Source organism: Monodon monoceros, unplaced genomic scaffold (genome assembly GCF_005190385.1).
Source record: "Monodon monoceros isolate NGI ecotype Baffin Bay Population unplaced genomic scaffold, NGI_Narwhal_1 Super_Scaffold_16, whole genome shotgun sequence".
Classification (NCBI taxonomy): Eukaryota; Metazoa; Chordata; class Mammalia; order Artiodactyla; family Monodontidae; genus Monodon; species Monodon monoceros.
This window is the reverse complement of record NW_021703772.1, coordinates 62,493,136-62,515,467: the sequence shown is the minus strand read 5'-3', so window position 1 is coordinate 62,515,467 and position 22,332 is coordinate 62,493,136. Positions and strand designations below refer to the sequence as shown.

Below are 22,332 nucleotides of genomic sequence, written 5' to 3'. Positions count from 1 at the left end.
TGGGCCTCTCACTGTTGTGGCCTCTCCCGTTGTGGAGCACAGGCTCCGGCCATGGCTCACAGGCCCAGTCGCTCCGCGGCATGTGGGATCTTCCCGGACCGGGGCACGAACCCGTGTCCCCTGCATCGGCAGGCGGACTCTCAACCACTGCGCCACCAGGGAAGCCCTCTAGTAACTCTAAATATTAATGCAGGAAAAATAAATCAGATAAGCTACAGATTGATTTTGTTTTGTGTAAAATCCTGTTCCAGAATTCCTTAGTCATTAAAATGACAAGAAAAGTGTCACTAATTTCCATGATACCAGCACATTTTATAGACTCATAATATAATGTAATTAAGGAAGTTTCTTAGTTTATAATAATCATAATTCATTTTTCTTTCTTTCCTTCTTTTTCTTTTTTATTCATTCATCCAATACTTAATAACTGACAGGCACTACAGACTTTTATTTTCACTTATTAGAAATAATGTCTTCTAAGTAAAAGCCATATCCTGATCTATATAATAGATTTTGTAAGTGACTGTCTTCTCACATAATCCAAAAAGCAGCATTTTACAAGTTCCAGAAATAAATGTGTAAGACACACTGGCAATTCAAGAATATTGAAGTCAGTGGAGATCTTATAATTTTCTCAGTTTTCACACTTATCTCACTCTTTTGAATAGTTTTTAAATAGTAAAAGTAACTATCACAGGATTATAGAAAACAAGAAAAAGAAAACAAAAATCATTCATCTTCTTTATCCTTATACAACTATCATTTTAAGAATTTCCTTCTAGTCAATGAATTTTGACTGATCTTAACAATATTTGTAATACACCAAAAGATGACAGCTGATCTCCCCAAATCTGCACTGCTGGAGGAAGGGGTTTTAAGGGGAGGAACGACAAACTGCTGAACCAGAAACTAGAGCTTAATTTTTTTTTTTGGCCACGCCCCGTGGCTTATGGGATCTTAGTTCCCTGACCAGGGATTGAACCCAGGCCCTCAGCAGTGAAAGTGCAGAGTCCTAACCACTGGACCACCAGGGAATTCCCACTAGAGCTTAATTTTTAAACTTCAAATTCCAATCAAGTTCTCAAAGTACTTATGATAAACATTTATTCTTCTAGAAGTTGACAACTATATAAAACTAATGTGTAACAAACATTTCAATTTCACCTTTTCATTCTGCTGAAGGACCACTGAGGCTATCCTATCAAGTAGCGAAGTACTGAGGTAGTTAGTTCTAGAAATAAAAGATGCAATCCCTGCAACATTTATGTAATTAATTTCATCCATCAAACGCTGTAAGGTAACAACAGTTTCTTCAAGAAGTGAATCAGCAAACCAGTCTCCTTTTAGAGATTTAACTTCTTCCCATAACAGATTCAAACTGCTGCATTTTTGTAGTCTCTGACGACCGTAGTGATCTAGTTTTTGAAGTAGTTTCAACTGTTTCCCAGGAGTATTATTCCGATACATGGGATCATACTGAATACATCTTAAAACAGATGTGGCAAAACTATTCAGGTCATTTAGGTCACACTGTGGTAAAACTGCTTCAATTTGAGATATCTTCGCTTCGTCTAAGCGAGGAGAAGGAAGCATCGAAAGAGCACAAACCAGGAGGGAAATCTCACTAGGTATGACACTGACTTTCAAATAACTATAAAGAGGGAAAAATGAAAAGAACAAAATTAATACATCAGCAAAAAAAACAATACACATATAAGTATTAAAATATGAATATATAATTATTATTACAATTAATAGGTGTGATAGGCTTAAAATATAAGTTAATTTAAGAAGAGTTGGATAAATTCAAAGATGACAGCCTCTTAATGGATTACTAAGGGAAGCCTTAAGATGTTCTAAAGCACTGCCCCAATTTTTTATGCAAAAATAAAACCATAGACCCTGACAAACAAAACATCAGTGTCAGAACAATGTCTGCAGTGCTGCAGCTGGAGATGGAACTTGGACTGAATTTCTGATGTGACCTGTCAGGAGCTGGTATGACCTAGAACAGGCAAAGCGTGACCACTCAGTAATAGTGATTCCCTTCTTTCTTCTGCTACATAAGAAGCCCAGCTTTAAAAAAACAAAAACAGGATAACAGCGCATCCAATTGACGCCATCCTCCACTCCTCCTTTCCCAAACCCCTACGGTAAAAGCCCTAACACCAGGACAGCAGTTGTTAAAATACAAATTAAAAACGGGGAGCTTTTAAAGAATCTTTAGGGTTAGAAGTGTTGGAAGAGATAATCAAATATAAATTAAAACAAAATTGAGTTACTTTTAAAAATATTAAGTTAGCATATTAAAATAATGATAATGTTCAATGCTAGCAGGGGTGCATTGATACAGGCTTTCTCATTCACTAACAGTAAACTTAAAAAGTTGGTGCAAACTTTCTGGAAAGTAATTTAGTAGTAGCTTAAGAACTTTAAAAGTAATTATATCATTTGTCATGATCAATCTCTGTCTAGTAAACTAGCCTAAGAAAATAATCTAAAATGCAGGCAAAGATTTATGTTATGTTATTAATCATATTTTTTATGTGGCTAAAATTTGAAAACAGTCTACATACCCAATGATGGGGAATAGTTAAGAGAATTATGGTACAAATCATATGATGGGTAATATCCAATCACTAAAAACATTTACAAATAGTTTTAAATGATGTAGGAAATGCTGTTAAGGTTAAGTGCGGGGGTTGGAGAAGGAAGAATACAAAGCTGCACGTTCATGACTCTCAACTATGGAAAAAGAAAGCATATAGATATAGATACAGATATAAAATGTAAGTATATACCACAAGGAAATAAACCAAACTGTTGACCGTAGATGAAAGGCCTTACAAATGATTTTTATTTTCTTCTTTATACTTTTCTCTGTTTTTAAAGTGATTTTTTTCCACATCAGATGGGTCACATGTTGACATCATAACAGGTTTGAGGGAGGCACATCTCACACAATAGTGTGAACGCCCAATCATCATGCTTATGAAGTACAAAAGGATCTCAAAATGATTTTCATATAATATTTGGTCCATTGCCTGACACAAAGTAGGTACTCAATAAGTACTAAATGACTATTTTATTCTTATAACCACAAAAAGTTACTATACTATTTTATATAAAAAAAAGAAAGTCCCCAAGAGCTATATGTTTGCAGAATTGACCCAAGGGATAGGAACTCTCAGTATTTGCCAATCTTGTGATACTTGTCTGAAAATAAACCCCCTACAGACACAAACCTGCCAACCTCCATTCATGTTTTTCCTTATGGTGGTTCCTCAAATTCCAAAACTTACACATGCAATTGTGTTTACAATACTACCACAAATCCACCACCAAGGCTAAAATTAGAAAATAAAAAAATACCAAGTGTTGGTGAGGATATGGAGTAACAGGAATGCTCACATTTTGCTAGTGGTAATATAAACTGGCACAGTCACTTTAGAAAACTATTTTAGAGTTCCCTGGTGGACTAGTGGTTAGGATTGTGGGCTTTCAGTACTGTGGCCCGGGTTCAACCCCTAGTCGGAGAACTGTTAAAAAAAGAAAAGAAAAAAAAAATAGAAAACTGTTTAGCAGGATCTACTGAAGATGAACATATGTATAACCTACAAACCAACAATCATACTCCTTGGTAAATATCCACAGAAAGGCACACATATGTTCACTAAAAGATACATGTGAGAATACGTATCATAACAGGAATATTTACAATAGCCAAAAAGTGGAAATAAATATCGGTCAACATTAGAACAGACTAAAACAAAATTGTTACATTCTTACTAGAGTATACAGCAAAAATATTATGAGGTAAACCTCATAAATAAAATATTAAACAAAAGAAGCCAGGCACTGAACAGGCAAAACTAATCTCTGCAGTAAAAGCAGGGATAGTAGCTAACCTGGGGAAGGAGGGGGAAGGAGGAAGGAGTAGGGTAATGTGGAGGGGATATGTATATTTTATGTAGATTATATTTCAATATATTTTTTAAAAAAGAACATATTATTCCAGCACATGAACTCCCTGGGTTCCCCAAATGGTTTCAGGAGCTATTTATACAAACGCTTATGTAAACTATTTTAATCAGATTGTGTTCTTTCACACAATCTACACTGAAGTGGGGGAAGGGTTAAAATTTTAAATTACAGAGGTATGTAAGGGCTCTCGCTGCTCAGAATTACTAAACTTGGACTTCCCTGGTGGTGCAGTGGTTAAGAATCCTCCTGCCAATGCAGGGGACACGGGTTCAATCCCTGGTCCAGGAATATCCCACATGCCATGGAGCAACTAAGCCCGTGCACCACAACTACTGAGCCAGCGGTCTACAGCCCGTGAGCCACAACTACTGAAGCCCGCGTGCCTAGAGCCTGTGCTCTGCAACAAAAGAAGCCACGGCAATGAGAAACCCCCACTCACTGCAACCAGAGAAAGCCCGCGCGCATCAACGAAGTTCCAACGCAGTCAAAAATAAATAAATAATTAAAAAAAAAAAAAAAAAAGAATTACTAAACTTCAACACTGTCATATTTGCTTCAAGTTTTCTAATAAAGTAGATAAAAACATTACAGGTAAAGTGAAATCACCTGTGATGCTCCCACTCCTATCTTATTTTTCTGTAAGCATACCTGTAGGCAAACAGTATTGTGTAATTTAATCTTTTAAAAAAGATCATGCTGACCAAATAAATAATGTTGCTGGGCCAGTTTATGATATCTAATTTAGAACATAAAATTCTTAATAGAGGCTTTGTGAAAGTTCATGTTAAATATGGAAAGGGTGAAGACACAATAATCCTGTACTTAATCATCTTGATAAGAAGAAAGTTATTTCTTTAAGAAAACAGTGAATCTTCTTATCTAATCTCCATATCTAACATGCAAAATTCTCATCTGATAAAGTGCTACCTCTTAGTCTTCAGTTCTAATCTCAACCATAGGGCTTCCCTGGTGGCGCAGTGGTTGAGAATCCGCCTGCCGATGCAGGGGAGACGGGTTCGTGCCCCGGTCTGGGAAGATCCCACATGCCGCGGAGCAGCTGGGCCTGTGAGCCATTCCGCGGCTGGGCCTGTGAGCCATGGCCACTAAGCCTGCGCGTTCGGAGCCTGTGCTCCGCAATGGGAGAGGCCACAACAGTGAGAGGCCCGTGTACCGCAAAAAAAAAAAAAAAAAAAAAAATCTTAACCATAATGGATATCACCTTATTATAGTAAAAATCATTTTCAATTATATGTCACTCTTTCGATTACAGCATAGAGTCCCATGCCTGGTCTTTCAAAAATCACAGTAAGAAAGCAAACTAGTATGGAAAAATGGAGGGGAAAAAGGTTAATCTGCTTTTAATTTCATTCATTATTCTGATCCTTAAAATAAAAATTTTTAATGGAAAACTCCATTTTAGCATAATGCAAAGTCAATGGAAAACTGAATAACTTCTTAGTTGAAATATGAATGCTATATCCATAGAAATGCAGAAATTTTTAAATTATAAAGGGAAAAATCTGTATGAAAACACTTTTTCACTAACATTACCCCCACATATTTTACTTCTAAAATTTCGAATTTAAAAACTTAATATGCCTTAAAACAGGCAACTAAGCAGACTAAAGGCCCCCAAATGTGAGCACTCCCAAATGGAGTTTTGCCTTCTTCAGCAGCTCCAATCTTTTCATGGTTATTCCATCCCAGCAGGAAAGGAGAATGGCTTGGCTTTGTGTATTCACGTCCTAGGGAACTCATCACCCCACTGACCTCATTTCCATTTCAAAATATATCACGCACAAGCACTGGCAAAATGGGCATGGCGGGGAGACAAGTGTCTTTAACATTTTTAATAACCTACCCATTTCTGCTTTCAAAACTTCGAACAACTCTGGGCTTCCCTGGTGGCGCAGTGGTTGAGAGTCCGCCTGCCGATGCAGGGGACACGGGTTCGTGCCCCGGTCCAGAAAGATCTCACATGTCACGGAGCGGCTGGGCCCGTGAGCCATGGCCGCTGAGCCTGCGCGTCCGGAGCCTGTGCTCCGCAACGGGAGAGGCCACAACGGTGAGAGGCCCGCGTACCGCAAAAACAAAAAAAAACAAAAAAAAAAACTTCCAACAACTCTATACATAAAGAAAACAAACAGTGAAATAAAGAAATAAAAAAAACAATAGTGAAAGACTTAAACACATCTATTTTAATCTTACCTAAGCAGCAATTCTCTGAGTTTCACCAAAAGCTCTTTACTTTGAAAATGGAGAAAAATCAATGCTTGAGTTATCCTCAATAACTCTACTGGTTTATAGTTATCCAAATGTTTATACAGAATTGAAGCAATTCTAAAAAGAATGATAAAACATGTATTATAACCAGTTCATTCATGTACTTTTATTAAACTTTTACTGAGGAGCTGTTTCATGCCAGACATGCTCTGTGCTGGAGAAACAGCAATGAATGACACAAGGTCTTCTGTTCTTGAAGAACTGTCTCAAGATGATAGAAATGTAAAACTGATTTAATTTTCTTCCTTAAATCCACTGGTCCTCTAACAGAGATGCTTAAAAGCAATGGGAAATGCGAAGAGACAATAAGTTGGAAGAATTAGGGCAGAAGGAATATCTTTTAAAGGAATATATAATATTATGATAATGAAAAGATAAATATACACAAACTGAACCATGTATTTTTGTCTCTTCTTAAATGTCAAGTTAACAAAAAAGGCAATATATGGCAGTATGATTTCAAGGTAACAACGGTAGTGTGAAACAATTCAAGTTCATAGAGATGTTAACTGTTCTGCAAAAACTGTCCTTTTAAAGTCAGTTCTGCTCTATGCTCTCCACTTTCCTAGATTATATCCTCTGCTTGAGAATAACAACAGCAGCAAATGAAATGAAATATGCTATAAACTATTTAAAAATCTCTATTTTGAAAAATAAATTATTTAGAAAATAAACAATGACTTAAATGTTAATTCCGTAGTTCTTCAAAACCAAGATTACAGGAAAAAAACATAAGTTTTTTTCTCAAAAAAAAAATACCAACTTATGAATGTCAACTAAACTTAACACCCTGAATTTCAGAAAAGATTACTTTTTAATCAGACGTGAATTTCTGCTTTCCATCTCTTCCATTGCTCCCATCACTGCCAGGGCTTGCTGGCCAGTCAACTCCTCTGACATCAACAATATGGTTGATTTAAGTCTAGAAGCAAAGAAAAATATTTTTATGTTGAAAAACTGATGATTAGCTTATAAATTTTTTTAAAAAATAAGTTCTTAGGTAAGAAATAGAAAATAACAGAAACAAAAACTGAATTCAATATATAATTCTAATTTTCTCCCCACATAACTGGGGATAATACAAAATACTATTAAATAAAGAAAAATACATTGTTTTCTTCAAAGTAATTAAGGCCTCAGTATAATCCTAAACTATCTCTTAAAAAATATAGATAAAATGTTTTTAAATTAATTGGTTAATTAATAATTCTAACATTGTAAACCTTAGCTAGAGAGCTAAGGAACTTTAGCTAGAGAGCTAAGGAACTAACAATTGATATTCCAACTCTACCCCAATTTTTTAAAACTGAATAAGATCTGACCAGGAAGTCAATATACCTGCATATTAACAGAAATCTTATATATTAACTACTTACTGTAACATTATAAACTGAAAATTTACAAAGATGGTCCATTTTGAAACCATCCAAAGTAATCCAGTAATAAAAGTATATAAGTGTGTCTTTTAGAATAATTTAGAAGGCAAGCCTAAAAATGAAGTCTAAAGAAAGCAAGATAAATTAAATTTCTATTCATCCTACATAGTTCCACACCATCCTTTTCACCAACCTTATCAAACATTTCAAACCCAGCTTCTCCCCATAGCTTTTCCCAACCATTTTAGTCCACGTTTTTCTCTCACTTTTCTGTCTGCCCACAGCAGTTACTATCTATATCACTAATTTTAGTAGTTACTCATAAACTATGTTGAAGTGTCATGCTATTTACATATTTCAATTATGTATTTCTGCACTCTCAAGTGGAATAAAAATTCCTTGAAGGCAGGGACTCAATTAAATTCAACTTTTGTACTGCCTTGGTATAAAAGATTTTAACAGTGCATGGTGACAAAAAAAGAGAAAGATTCCAATAGAAGTTTTTTAATAATCATCTTGTTTCCATGTTGATAGTCTCTTAAAATGTACCCTTAAATTTCTTCATATAATTCAAAGAACTCTTAAAAATAAAACTCTCCATGAAGTCTTTGCTAACAGAAATGAGGCAGATACCTCTATTATGTAACTCCTGGAACCCCTGCTCAACTGAATCTACGAATCACACTTATTTGTTTGCTCATATCTAGTAATCATGTATTAATTTAATATTTGCTCATCTTTATAGCCCAAATATTTCTATCTACATCAAATCTGGCAAAACAGACACAGAGAATGGACTTGAGGACACGGGGAGAGGGAAGGGTAAGCTGGGACGAAGTGAGAGAGTGGCATGGACATGTATACACTACCAAATGTAAAATAGCTAGCTAGTGGGAAGCAGCCGCATAGCACAGGGAGATCGGTGCTTTGTGTCCACCTAGAGGGGTGGGATAGGGAGGGGGGGGAGAGAGACACAAGAGGGAGGAGATATGGGGATATATGTATATGCATAGCTGATTCACTTTGTTATACAGCAGAAACTAACACACCATTGTAAAGCAATTATACTCCAATAAAGATGTTAAAAAAAAAAATCTGGCAAAACTGGAAATTCTTAAAAGATAGGAATCAGACCAAAATCACTCAAACCTGACACTGGGAACATATACCAATGTGCATAATAAATGCTTTTGATGATGAATTTGAAGATACCAAAGCATAAAATGGTCCATCATTAGGACTACTATAATTCTGAATATTCCACACTCTGTACTGGGGATGGGGGAGTCTTATCTCTCTGTGCAAAGCCAGTCACCTGGCCTAAGAAGGGAGAATAGCACTTAAATGATGTTCTCCCACATCCACTGCTGTATTGGCCACCAGGGGATTATTGGTCCCCATTCAAAGCAGTAGGAGACTAAGAGTTTGAGATGTAAATTAGAAAAATCAGAGAAAGAATCAAGGAGCAGAGCACAAGAGATAATTCTCCCTTCTACGGTTGAGTGGAGTGACTTTTCTGACTTCCAGAACTGCAAGATCTAAGCTTGAAGGCTCTATATATTCTCAACAAGAAAAGTAAAGTATTTTTAGCTGAACTTACTGTTTCTCTTCTTCAGGTCCTGCCACAGGTCCCAATGTTACAAACAATTTTACAAAGCTAGCTGGGTGGTCAAACAGAGGAATCATTTCTGTTAGCCTCTTCTTAGTCATTAAAATAAATTCAAAACTATGAAACTGTAGAGAGTGGTATAGACTAAGTATTTTACTTATGGAGTCCAAATCAAGATGGTTCACATTGCTCAAAAACACTTTATTGCACCTTTCCAATAGTGGGTAATAACTATATTTAATATTTCGAAGAAACTGTACTATTCTTCTTGCAGTGTTGACCTGGGAAGAATCTATGGTGTCAAAAAGTTGCTCTGCTTTGTTCACTAGTTGCTCTTGAAAACGCTGTGATATTAAAGAAGATATGCTGACCATTAAAACAGACAAGCACCTGAAAAAGGAAGAAGATGCAAAGATTTTTATATTATCTAAGAAAAATGAGCAATTCTAAGACTAAATGCTTAGAAACGGAAAGGAACTGATAAAAATATTATAGGTTTTATACAACAAAATTTTTCTTTTAAATACTAATGGGACTTGAACTCTGATCTCCCACTAATCAAACCCCTTTAGGCAAAAAAGAATTGAAATAATTTTTTTTTAGTGTGTATAATATCTCGTTCTATAGATAAATGCTTTGAAGGAAAATATTTTAGTGAAATTTACTCAGAAATCACTCTGGGCCAACAGCCCATTGAATGCAACATGGAAAGTCTCATTCTATATTTTTGGAAGTAGACTTCGCTTTGTTACTCCTTTCTCTGTGTATCTGTAATTTACCAGTAAAAATCTTGGCAAAATATTTCTCACTAATGATTTCATATTTTTTAATGTTTCAGGCTACATTAATATTAATATATAACAGTAGGACAATATTGAACGTGAATATTTCTTCACTCAATAAACACTCCTAAGAAACATAAATCAATCTTCTAGGCACTGTGGAAGACACCAAAATTACAAAGGTGAGGTCTCTGCTTTCAAAAGACAGTTCTTACATGATACAAAAATCAAGAAACTCTAAGAATATACCTAATAATGAATAAAGAATGCAAAATGTAAGATATATAACAAACATGTGGGGATAATAATTATAAAACAATCTACAAAAAAGACACGAATATCTCAACCATTAGGATAGGGGGCCTGTTTGCATTTTTTTGTTTCAAAATTTCTTCAATCCTTTCAATAAAACAAATTATGTTTTAAAAACCCAGTTATACAATACTTTGGCTTCTCTAATCAGAATGTTTAATGTTAGTACCAATTAACATTAATTAGTAAACTAGCATTGCTATTTAGTTTAATCATGAACCCTTTGAATACGATTTTTTTTAATTGTATATATATTTGTAATTGCAGTTTGGAGTGGGGAAATGTCCAAAGATTTCATTAGATTCTCAAATGGGTCTATAATAATTTTTTAAAGTTAAAAAAATTTACTTTACAGTGATTTTTATTGTCTCTGCTTTTATAAGCTACTTTCATGTATGTGTGAAAATATATATAATATAAAATTTACCATTTTAAACATTTTTAAGTGTACAGTTCAGTTGTATTAAGTACATTCACACTGTTGTACAACCAACACCACCATCCATCTGCAAGACTTTTTCATCTTCTCAAACTAAAACTACCGATTAAACAGTAATTCCCCATTCTCCCCTCCCCCAGCCCCTGGCAACAACCATTCTACTTTGTTCCTATGAATTTGACTACTCTAGGTACCTCATATAAAGTGAAATCATACAATACTTGTACTTTTGTGTATAGCTTATTTCACTTAGCATAATGTCTTCAGGGTTCATCCATGTTGTAACATATATCAGAATTTCCCGCCTTTTTAAGGCTGAATGATATTCCATTGTGGGTATATACCAAATTTTGATTGCCCAATCATTTGTTGATGGACATTAAGGTTGTTTCCACCCTTTGGCTATTATGACTAATGCTGCTATGAACACTGGTGTATGCTATAGACTGAACTATGGTTCCCCCCCACTCCAAATCTATATGTTAAAGCCCTAGCTGGCAATATGACTATATTTAGAGGTAGGGCCTTTCAGGAGGTAATTAAGGTTAAATGAGGTTGTAAGGATGGTAGGCAAACATGTTAGCTTGCAAGTAAGGAAAAATCACAAATCTTGACAACATTGTGTTATACTTTACATATTTCATCTCTAATTCCCACAGCAACATTGCACAGTAGATACTACTATACCTGTTGTATAGATGAGGACAGTGAACTTCCAAGAGATTATAAAGTCACATAGTTAGGAACTAGCAAGTCTAAGTGTGTGTGCATTCAAAGCCCAGAATCTTTCCACCATAACACAAAGCCCCTACATAGATTTACCTTAAGTCCTGTATCGTTTCCAAGTTCCTATTTACAATATCAGCTATTTTTCCCATTAATGGACTAAAACATAAATGTTGATCTGCCAGGCAAGAGGAAAATTTTGACAGCATATTAATATCAAACCTATTAAAGTAAATATACAAAGGGGATCATTACTATTTATTTTCACTTAAAACATAATACACAGTTATAAAATAAAAAGCAATAAAAAATACTAATATATTACTACTATAAAATGAATTTTTCTAAAATGTTGATTCTTTATTATTATAAAAGTAACCCAGGCTAAGAGTTAAAAAGCCAAATTCTACTTGAAGATTTTAAAAAGGGAAAAAACCACTTGAAATTGTTTGAATTAATTTTAATTCAAATTAATTTTAATTCATATTAATTTTTTGAGGACAGAACAATTTCAACTCAAGGTTGTATATTAACAAATAAAACAACCTCTAGTACAATCATGCTTGAAAAACTTCAGAATTTTCCTATAGGAAAAATGACTCGATTCCTTCAACAAGTAAATGGCAAGACAAATGAGCAGGAAGGAGAATTGTTACAGATTTTTAAAGACTTTGAATTCACTAAAAGACAAGCATAAGGAACTGCACAGCAGCATAATATGTAACAGCAAAAAACTAAATGCTAAATAGCAACAATCTCAATGTCCATCAAGAGTACAGTGAATAAATTGCACATATTCCTAGAATACTATACAGCAATAAAAAATAACAAATAGCACAATATCATGGAAGAATCTTTAAAATATATTGAGTGAAATACACTAGGTATAAGAGTTCTTACTATATGATTTCTCGCTTTTTTTTCTTTTTGTTTTTTGGCCATGCTGCATGGCTTGCAGGATCTTAGTCCCCCAACCAGGGATTGAACCTAGGCCACAACAGTTGAGAGTGCCGAGTCCTACCCACTGGACCACCAGGGAATTCCCAGGATTTCATTTTTATAAAAGCAAAACTAATTTATGGTAGTAGAAGCCAAGAGAGTGGTCACTCTTAGGGAGGGAAGGTAGGGAGTGATTGGAAGAGAGCATGAAAGAAACTTCTGGGAAACTAGTGATATTCTTTGTCTTGATCTTGGTGCTATTACACAGAAGTATATTTTCAGTATGTGAAAATTCATCAAGATGCATACTTATGATTGGTATAATTTTAAATGATATCCTTTAATAAAATGAGTACTTACAAAAAAAGGCAGAGGGCTTCCCTGGTGGCGCAGTGGTTGGGAGTCCGCCTGCTGATGCAGGGGACGCAGGTTCGTTCCCGGTCCGGGAGGATCCCACATGCCGCGGAGCGGCTGGGCCCGTGAGCCATGGCCGCTGAGCCTGCGCGTCCGGAGCCTGTGCTCCGCAGCGGGAGGACACGGCAGTGAGAGGCCCCCGTACCGCAAAAAAAAAAAGGGCAGAGAAAAACTTCACTAAATGTAATCAGTAAACCTTGTTTGGATGCTTATTTAAACAAACTGCCTTATAAAAAGACCTTTTTTAGAGCAATCAAGGAAATTTGAACTCAGTTATTAGGGAATTTAAGGAATAATTATTCATTTTCGTAGGTATAAAAAATGGCATGGTGATTATATATATATTTTTAAAGAGTGCTTTTTGTCTATCAGAAATATATACTAAGGTATTTACTGATGAAATGATACCACAATTTAAACTATACTGAAGGGTAGGGAGGGAACTGGAGGTGATCTAGACAAAACAAGACTGCTATATATTGGTAATCGTTGACACTGGATGATGCGTACAGAGGAGTTCATTATACTAATTTCTCTACTTCAGTAAATGTTTAAAATCTTCCATAATAAAGAGGGTTTTTAATTTGAATTTCAAATGTATGCTAATTATTCTTGCTATGATCCACCATATAGTGTTAATTCATAATAATCTATCCTATTTGAATCATTACAAATTATATTTATATAACAAATTCATAGATATTATAGCAAAATCATTTAATTAAGTTACCGCAGTAACAAAAATTTAACATCATAGGCCACCACTATAAAAAAATCAGAAATTAACATTTATTCTATGATTCTATTAGAAATTCTACACATGGAATACAAATTAGGGTTTAAAAAATTTTATTACTTAGTATTATAAAAAAATAAAAGTATTGCTACAAATTAAAAAAACACCATATAGAACAAAGTCATTATCACCTGAGCTATTGTGAAATTAAGAAAAATTAAAAAGAAATGTCTGATTCACTGGGAAGTATAATTGCATATCTTTAATTTAATTGTTTAAGTAGTAGATAGTAAAACCAAAATGAAAAAAGCACCTATTCTACAACTGATTTGTTCAAGATGAGTAATACACATACCATTTAATGCTGCTTTGAAGAAAACTTTTGAGCTATTATCAACAATGACCAAATTTAACCCCCAAAGACCTAGTAGAGTCGGCCCTCCATATCCAAGGGTTCCAAATCCATGGATTCAAGCAACAGCGAATCGAAAATATTCAGTTAAAAAACAAATTCCAGAAAGCTCCAAAGAGCACAACTTGAATGTGCCGCATGCTGAGCAACTATTTACATAGCATTTCCATTGTACTAGGTATTATAATTAATCAAGAGATGATTTAAAGTAGATGGGAGGATGTCTGTAGGTTTTATGCCAATATTACATCATTTTATATAAGGGACTTGAGCATCCATGGATTTTGGTATCTGAGGGGATGCTAGAACCAATTGTCCTTGGATACTGCGGGAAGACTAGTTTGAATTGCTCATGAAAGCACTAAGATTATTCTCCTTACCCTCAACAAAAAGATAGTTACAGGTAGAGAGAATGCAAAAATGGAGAGAGAAAACAGACAGGTTTAGATAATAAGATTAACTAAAACCACCATTCAGTAAATGAATGTGGAATTTCTAAGCCCAGAGATCTGGTGGGTACCTTGTTTAATTTAATCCAGCTCACACAACAAAGGCCTACAGAGCTTTATATGACTACAATTGTAAGAATTTACCATTGTTTATGCTTTAAACATATGCTGCTACAAAGGAGGAGCTGTAAAGTTTACGCTGCTCCTCTCATCTAAACACAAATAAACAGTTATAGTTTCTTATCTTAGTCAATCCTTTCTCTTCTGCCCTAGGTTACTATTTGGTTTAGAGGGAGCATTGTTCTGTGGTTTTCCTCCTGTCTCTTTCCCACCTTGATTTTCCCTTTCCTCACTAACATTTGCTTTATTCTACTAATGATGGACCTTGGCTATCCAGAACCCCTAGGTTTAAATATTCCAAGTTTTCATAAATAGCCAAAATGAGCTCTGCTACTATCTCAGCTGTTTTATAAACGGAGAGCTTCTCATATATTCTTATAAAACATAAATAGTATAGTATAGGATACCATAGGCTTCTCTGTACTCATAATACTCAACAAATTTCACATTTTTCTAGATAATTATTTTTTTATTTCTTTTTTTGGTTTCTTTGTTTCTCTTTTTATTTTTTTACAAACCCTTGTGTTGAGGGCTGACTTTCAATAGATCACAGCAGGGAGCTGCTCTGCTACTATGAAACCCCCCACCCAGAAGTAGGTTGTCTACCAATGGTTTAGCACCAGGTTCCCCATGAACGTGGGGTGTGGGACGGGGGAGGGGGCGGCTGTATTTCTGGTCATGCCCCGTTCTAGATGATTATTGATTATGGCAATATGCTAAAGATATAGTTGTGTATAAAGTAGGAAATAGATCTGAATTGATACTATTCATAGTAGTGGACCTGAAAGCTTCTAAGACACTGTTAGCTTCTAAGACTCTGCTCACTGCCTCTTCATAAAGATGGAGTGATAGACAAGTACCTATAGATGCTGCTAAACAGTTATATAGCTTTCCTTTCTCCTGAACTGGTATCTTCTTTCTCCTTTTATGACTCCTGAACATCTAGGGTTTTTACTGACAGCCTGTCACTCAGCATGTTTTTCTTTCTGAAGCAGAACTCTTTCAGAAAAGAAAATTCAGAAAGCCTAGTCCAAGAATAGCAGTGACTCTATTTATATTTTGATTAATTATATATGTTTAAAGCACACTACATTCCACACCCTTAAATAGGGAATATTTGAAATACTTTTCTTTCTCTCTTAAGGAAAAAAACACATTCCCCATTCTTTTCCTACAAGATTTCACCATGCTAAATAAACACACTTTACAAGATCAAAAACCCCTCGAAGTAAACTAAATTTAAATACATTTTTTTCAATGAAGCTTGATAGTTAGGCAGCAGCTCCTCATTCTTTCCCTATAAGATTTCACTGTGCTAACCCTGAAAAGGACAACCCTGATCTTAGTTGAAAAACCCAGAGTACTTGCCTTTCCAGTCTTCTCCATGCTTCTGTAACTAGTGCTTCAACTAGCGGGTCATGGGCCTCAAAACCAAACCTCAATAAAATCAAGAGAAAATAATTTTCTATACAGAAACATTTTAAAATTATTAAAAACATACATGCAGTAAGGATTATAATGCAAAAGTAAACCACAAGTTATTATATTCTTACACAATCAGTCCTTATTTCTGGTCTCGTTTCATTTCAGTATTCTGATTTCTTGGTACAATCTAATAAGCCCCTATACTTTATCCCATGCCCTTCTCATCCTTTTATCTGTACATTTCAATGACCTCCACTGAACAATAAAAATGTTCAATGATATATTTTAAGTTAAAAGTACACCTAACACGTACTACTTTGCTCTGACCGCAAAAAATATTTCTATAGGAGAAAGTTTGTAAAATAAAGAAAAACTTTAAGTGGGTAATAAAAATCATTTATAACTCTGCTACTCATAAATATCCACCATCAGTAACTTGGAGCATTTCTTTCCAGTTATTTTTCTACATACTTAAAGACATATACATATTTCTTTTACATTTTTATATCCTGCCTTTTTCAGTAAGTTAACATTATATTGTGGACATTTACCCATATCATTACATATTCTTCAAAACATAATTTTTAGTGGTTGTGTACTATTAATTATGTGAATAAATTATCATTTAAACATTCACCAACCTACTAGGATCTTAGTTTTTCAATATTATAAACAATGTTGGGATGAATAACCATGTACAAGAATCTTTTTTTTTTAAATTTACTTATGTATTTATTTATTTTTGGCTGCTTTGGGTCTTCATTGCTACACGCAGGCTTTCTCTAGTTGTGGAGAGCGGGGGCTACTCTTTGTTGCGGTGTGCGGGCTTCTCATTGCGGTGGCTTCTCTTGTTGCGAAGCACAGGCTCTAGGCATGTGGGCTTCAGTTGTTGTGGCTCACCAGCTCTAGAGCACAGGATCAGTAGTTGTGGCGCAAGGGCTTAGTTGCTCCGCGGCATGTGGGATCTTCCCAGACCAGGGATGGAACCTGTGTTCCCTGCAATGGCAGGGGGATTCTTATCCACTGCGCCACCAGGGAAGCCCAAGAATCTTTACATGTATCTCAGATTACTTTCTTAGGATAAATCTTAGAAGCAAAATTACCGGGTCCGCGGACATTTTTATAGTTCTGGATACATATTATACCACCAGAAGCATATGGCAGTTCCTTCACTAACAATGCAAAGCATATACCTTCACTAACAATGGATATTTTCTATATATAATTAAGCAATATATATTATATGTTGTACATATAAAAATCTCTTTTTAACCGATTTCAACATCTTTATAATGTTAAGGCTAGGTTATTTTGTCTCCTAAAAGTCAAAGACTTTCAGGTTGAGTCATGAAACAAAATCAAACTACATGCTATTTTAAAAACTTGAAAACAAAATTATATTTTACTCTTAAAATCCTTTCCTCACTAAAATATGACTTAGGAGGGATACACAGAAATGCGGTTTGGGGGCAAATCACCATGAAGCAGCATTTCTCCATCTGTGCAGTGTTCTTGTGTGGTGTTCAACACAATGTTTTGTGGATAAGTAAGTTTGGAAAATATCCCCGCTGAAAGGTTCACAATATACATTAGCATATGTATATTGAAGAGTCCTGCAGGCTCTGAATGCTCTGAAGTCCAATAAAGATCTGTTTAATTTCATCTGATTCAGCATTTTCCAAACTAATATGACCACTGAGAAAACAAAACTGATTATCATACCCATCCCACCATGTACCTCAGAGAAAAAACTTTGCAAATCTGAGAAAGACCACCAAAAAAGGGATGTCACTCTTTTTTAGTCTAACACCACCCCCCAGAATAAGTAAAGCCTTAAGCCCCTTTCTTGTATACGCTGACACCCTAATAAAACAACTGTATCTCTGCTTTGTACAGTGCTGACATCTATAGCTACTTAAATGGCCCTTGCACCTTGGATAATTTCACCAATGAGACTAACAAACAGATTAATTTTAACTTTTGTGTCCTTTTTCCCTTTATATAGCTGCACAATTCTTCATTTAGGACATCCAGCTCTTCTGAAGGCTGGATTCCCTTGAGAATGATGTAAAATTTCTTTTCTTTTTAAATTTTTTCCCAACCTTATTGACATATGATTAACAAAAATTGTATATATTTAGGTTGTACAGCATAATGTTTTGATATGTATATACACTGTGAAATGATTACCATAATCAAAGAATATCCTCTACATATCTTTAAAATATTAGATGATCAGGGCAATTCCCTGGTGGCTCAGTGGTTAAGAATCCACCTGCCAATGCAGGGGACACGGGTTCGATCCCTGGTCCGGGAAGATGCCGCAGAGCAACTAAACCCGTGTGCCATAACCACTGAGCCCGCCGTGCTGCAACTACTGAAGCCTGCTCACCTACAGCCTGTGCTCCGCAGCAAGAGAAGCCACTGCAATGAGAAGCCCGCGCACTGTAATGAAGAGTAGCCCCGCTCGCCACAACTAGAGAAAGCCCACGCGCAGCAACGAAGACCTGATGCAGCCAAAAATAAATAAAATTAAAATAAAATTTAAAAAATTAGCTTATCAGGAAAAAGGGAAAAAAACATTTTTTCCCGTTTAGAGCTTTTTAGAAAATTAAATATAAAAATAAACTACAATCATTTCTATAAAATCTAAAAGTACATTACTTACTGTTGTATGATGTATAACACATTCACCAAGGTATTGTCATTCATGAATTCCATTTTAGTTGTAGCTAAATTATGAAGAGTAAGAAATTGGGGATGGTCTCTGATACATTCCACATTTTTTAACAAGCTGATCTTCTGCTTTTGAAACTGCCAAAGCATACTGAGTGCACATGCCACTTGCTTTTCTGAAAGTATGGCTTTGTTTTTTTCAATAAGATCAAATATTTGCTCTTCATCTGTACACTTATTCATCCGAATAAGTAATGGTTCGAAACTAAAGGGTCGAAACTGAAACACTCTCCAGGAGAATGGACAAATAGCTCTTAGGCGAAGCATATTGTAAACAATCAGTCTAGGAAAAAAAACTATCTTTTCATTTATATCACAAATTTTCTTACGTAAAGAAAACCATTTGCAACTAGCAGTCAGGTGCAATATGCTGGTATAAAAATAACTGTTTTTCCTTCATGTAGCTTGCTTCCATTATGATGACTCCAAATCTCATTCCAATATGCAATTTCTGTAAAGAAATCAGTTTAACACAGTTATAACTATCAAATTCCAAAATTCTAATTAAAATAACAAGCTTTTCCTCCATTAATTACACACTTTGTTCTTAGCCTGAACCTGAGAGCAGGATTTAATCCACAACTAAATATCCAGGAAAAGGGGTTTCCTTCCACACTCTATTTTATTTATTTATTTATTTTATTTTAGTATTTATTTTTGGCTGCATTGGGTCTTCGCTGCTGTGTGCGGGCTTTCTCTGGTTGCGGTGAGCGGGGGTTACTCTTTGTTGCGGTGCACAGGCTTCTCATTGCAGTGGCTTCTCTTGTTGCAGAGCAAGGGCTCTAGACTCGTGGGCTCTAGTAGTTGTGGCACACGGGCTTCAGTAGTTGTGGCTCGCGGGCTCTAGAGCACAGGCTCAGTAGTTGTGGCACACGGGCTTAGTTGCTCCGCGGCATGTGGGATCTTCCTGCACCAGGGCTCGAGGCCCATGACCCGCATTGGCAGGCGGATTCTTAACCACTGCGCCACCAGGGAAGCCCCGCGCACTCCATTTTAAAAATGATAAATCTGACATTTAACATGAAGTTTTCAAATTTGACTATAAAAGCAGAAGGGAAAAAAAAAAAATCCCAAACCAGAAAGAAGCATTTTTTTAAATAGAAGAATAAAACTGCAATAAATAAACATTTTGCCTTTATAGTTTCTACGAAGAATAGCCATTAATTCAGAGCCATAATAAAAAATGTTTTTTTCAGAGGGATGATTTCTGGTATATTTGCTTTCAAGATAATTTCTTGCTCCTTTCTCCTTGTACACTAAAAGAACTCAAACAGTTTAATCACTATTGACCTTAAGTAGGTTTTAAGCAATAAATGAGATGATTAAAGCCCAATCAGGACATATGAAGAAATCAAGTAATGTAGTTGCGTAGTGATGCAACAGGAGAACCAAAGACAATAAAGAAAAAGAATAATTTGTTTTTAAAATATATTATAAATGTCTATATTTCTAGTTGAAAAACAATGGTTAGAAAAGCTGGGACTAAAATCCTATCATCTAACACTGCTGCAACATTTTACAAAGGACTTTTAAAATACGTTATCCCATTACATTCTCTCAATTAACCTGCCAGGTAGATGCTATCATTTGCATTTTACAGAGAAAAGCTAGGTTCAAAAAGGTTAAAAAAAACTACTCTAGTACTAATGAAGCTGAGACAACCACCCAGTTCTTTCAACTTGAACATCCTCATTACATCAACAAACCAACACTAAAAGTATGCCTCAGAATCCTATGGCTAGGCCAAACTGTCTGTACCCAAGAAAAAACGATGAGACGATATTGACTACTTTGTGGCAATCTGTACAGCATCCCGACCCAAGCCGACTTGGATCACACACATACACAAAAAACTCTGCACAAAGCAAACAGTCTCCTGCCTATTCACATCTGAAAGTGGAAAGAACCCACTGGTTACAATACCAAGGTGTCAAGTCCCCAGCTAAGTGACCTTGGGGAAGTGACTTAACCAAAGGAGGGGCCTTGGGACTATAAATGAGAGATAGGTTACCCGCCGTGAACAGGTACTGTGCAGGATACACAACGACACCCTTTGCAAATGGCAGGCATCCTCCGCGCTTGGCACACAGTGGAGCTGAACGAATGAATTTGGTCTCCCGGTCCTGGCTGGGAGAGGGATCAGCCCTGCCCTAGTCCTCCGCGCTCCGGGAAATCCAATACCCGGAAGAAAGCCTCCGTTTCTCAGCCGAACCCAGGGTCCCGGCCCGAGAATGTGCTGTGAGCAAAAAGAAAACCTATCGCCGCCACCCGGCCGGGACCTGCGGGCAAGTTTTTCCCTCAACGCCAGAGAACTTTTCTGAAGGATCGCGGTTAAGCCTGGTTACGAGGGCTCAGAACTCAAGCCTATTCCACGTCTCCCAGCAAGGGACGCAACAGGCTGGGTTGTGTCGCTCACGCCTCCCTCATATCCCAGAGTTTTTAGCCTTTCCTCGAAAGACATCACCTTACCTCTCGTGGTGTCCGTCCCCAAACCATGAAAAGAGGCCGGGTGAACACAGCGTGCTCTACCAAAAGCACGCACTACACGCCCAAGGGCACGTCGCGGCGAGGTCGGCGGAATAGACGTCGCTTACGCATTTGGCAGGAATTCTGGGTATTGTAGTTCCTCATTGAGACACTCGGGCCACACGTCTTGAAGTTATAGGTCCTTAGGGCACGTGTTTCTCAACTATATGAGGTTTTCTCCCAGTCCGTGAAGACTGATATTTTTATAATATACAGTAGAAATGAATACTTAGAAAAGTGAAATTTGAAAACTTAAACATGGAAAAGACACGTCCAGATTTTTATTTATGTTCAACGTGTATGGAATAACTATCGAATGCTATAAAAGCATCAAACTTCTCTCAGTTTCTGCACTTGCGTAGTGGTAGGCAGGTACCAGTTCCAGACCACAAAAAATTTAAGAGCTTTATTGAGAAATTATTTACACACTATACGATTCACCCATTTATGGTGTATAATTCAGTGGCTTTTCTTAATTCAGAGTTGTGGAACATCACCACAATCAATTTTAGAATATTTTTATAACTCCAAAAAGAAACTCTGTAACCATTTAGCAGTCACTCCACCCACACCCCTAACACCCTAGGCAACCACTAATCGCAGAGCACTCTTGGAGTAGCACTGATTTGGATTGTTGGAAACTAGATCAACTGGTAATAAATATGAAAACTGAGGTCGATCTGAATGCACAGGACAGAAGGGGTTTCAGAACAAATGTGAGAAAAAGCATAGGGATGAGACTCAGCATGACCTGTGTCAATGCCCTTCAGTCAAAGACCACCAGGAATACACCTAAAGTTGGAATTACTGGTTGGCTGCAATGAAGCAGAACACACCCTAAGCGGTGTCAAATTAAGGTGGTGTTAGAAAGAACTTACTATAGTATTTGGCCTTGTGTTAAGTGATTCAGGGGTTTAAGAGGGACTTTTCTATACATTAGCTGCTGTGAGAATTTCACTGAGTATTTTAATAAACTTTATCTAGAAGGCAGAAAGAACAAAGTGAGGTTGAAGCTGTAATTGGTAAAGAAGCAGCCCTCACTCATATTAGCCAAGATAAGTGGA

The 22,332-nt window shown here is 36.2% G+C and overlaps 1 protein-coding gene and 1 non-coding gene across 5 annotated transcripts in view; both read right to left on the bottom strand.

Moving 5' to 3' along the window:
* Positions 1-22,332, bottom strand: part of FASTKD1 (FAST kinase domains 1) — a 43,507-nt gene that overhangs the window by 12,336 nt on the left and 8,839 nt on the right. The window contains exons 1-8 of one of the 4 annotated variants that reach the window (XM_029224918.1): positions 21,212-21,268; positions 18,675-19,193; positions 15,950-16,018; positions 11,608-11,733; positions 9,244-9,642; positions 7,079-7,189; positions 6,193-6,324; positions 1,165-1,651 (exon numbers count right to left, since the gene is read on the bottom strand). In XM_029224918.1, coding sequence (XP_029080751.1) covers positions 1,165-1,651; positions 6,193-6,324; positions 7,079-7,189; positions 9,244-9,642; positions 11,608-11,733; positions 15,950-16,018; positions 18,675-19,009 — 1,659 coding nt within the window. In that variant the 5' untranslated portion in view covers positions 19,010-19,193; positions 21,212-21,268. Of the gene's footprint in view, positions 1-1,164; positions 1,652-6,192; positions 6,325-7,078; positions 7,190-9,243; positions 9,643-11,607; positions 11,734-12,810; positions 12,894-15,949; positions 16,019-18,674; positions 19,194-21,211; positions 21,269-22,332 lie in introns of those variants that run through there. The other 3 variants (XM_029224915.1, XM_029224917.1, XM_029224916.1) reach the window with 3 other exon arrangements.
* LOC114897353 lies at positions 2,906-3,008 on the bottom strand. The gene has a single exon (XR_003794078.1). It is a non-coding gene; the product is annotated as a small nucleolar RNA U13 (small nucleolar RNA).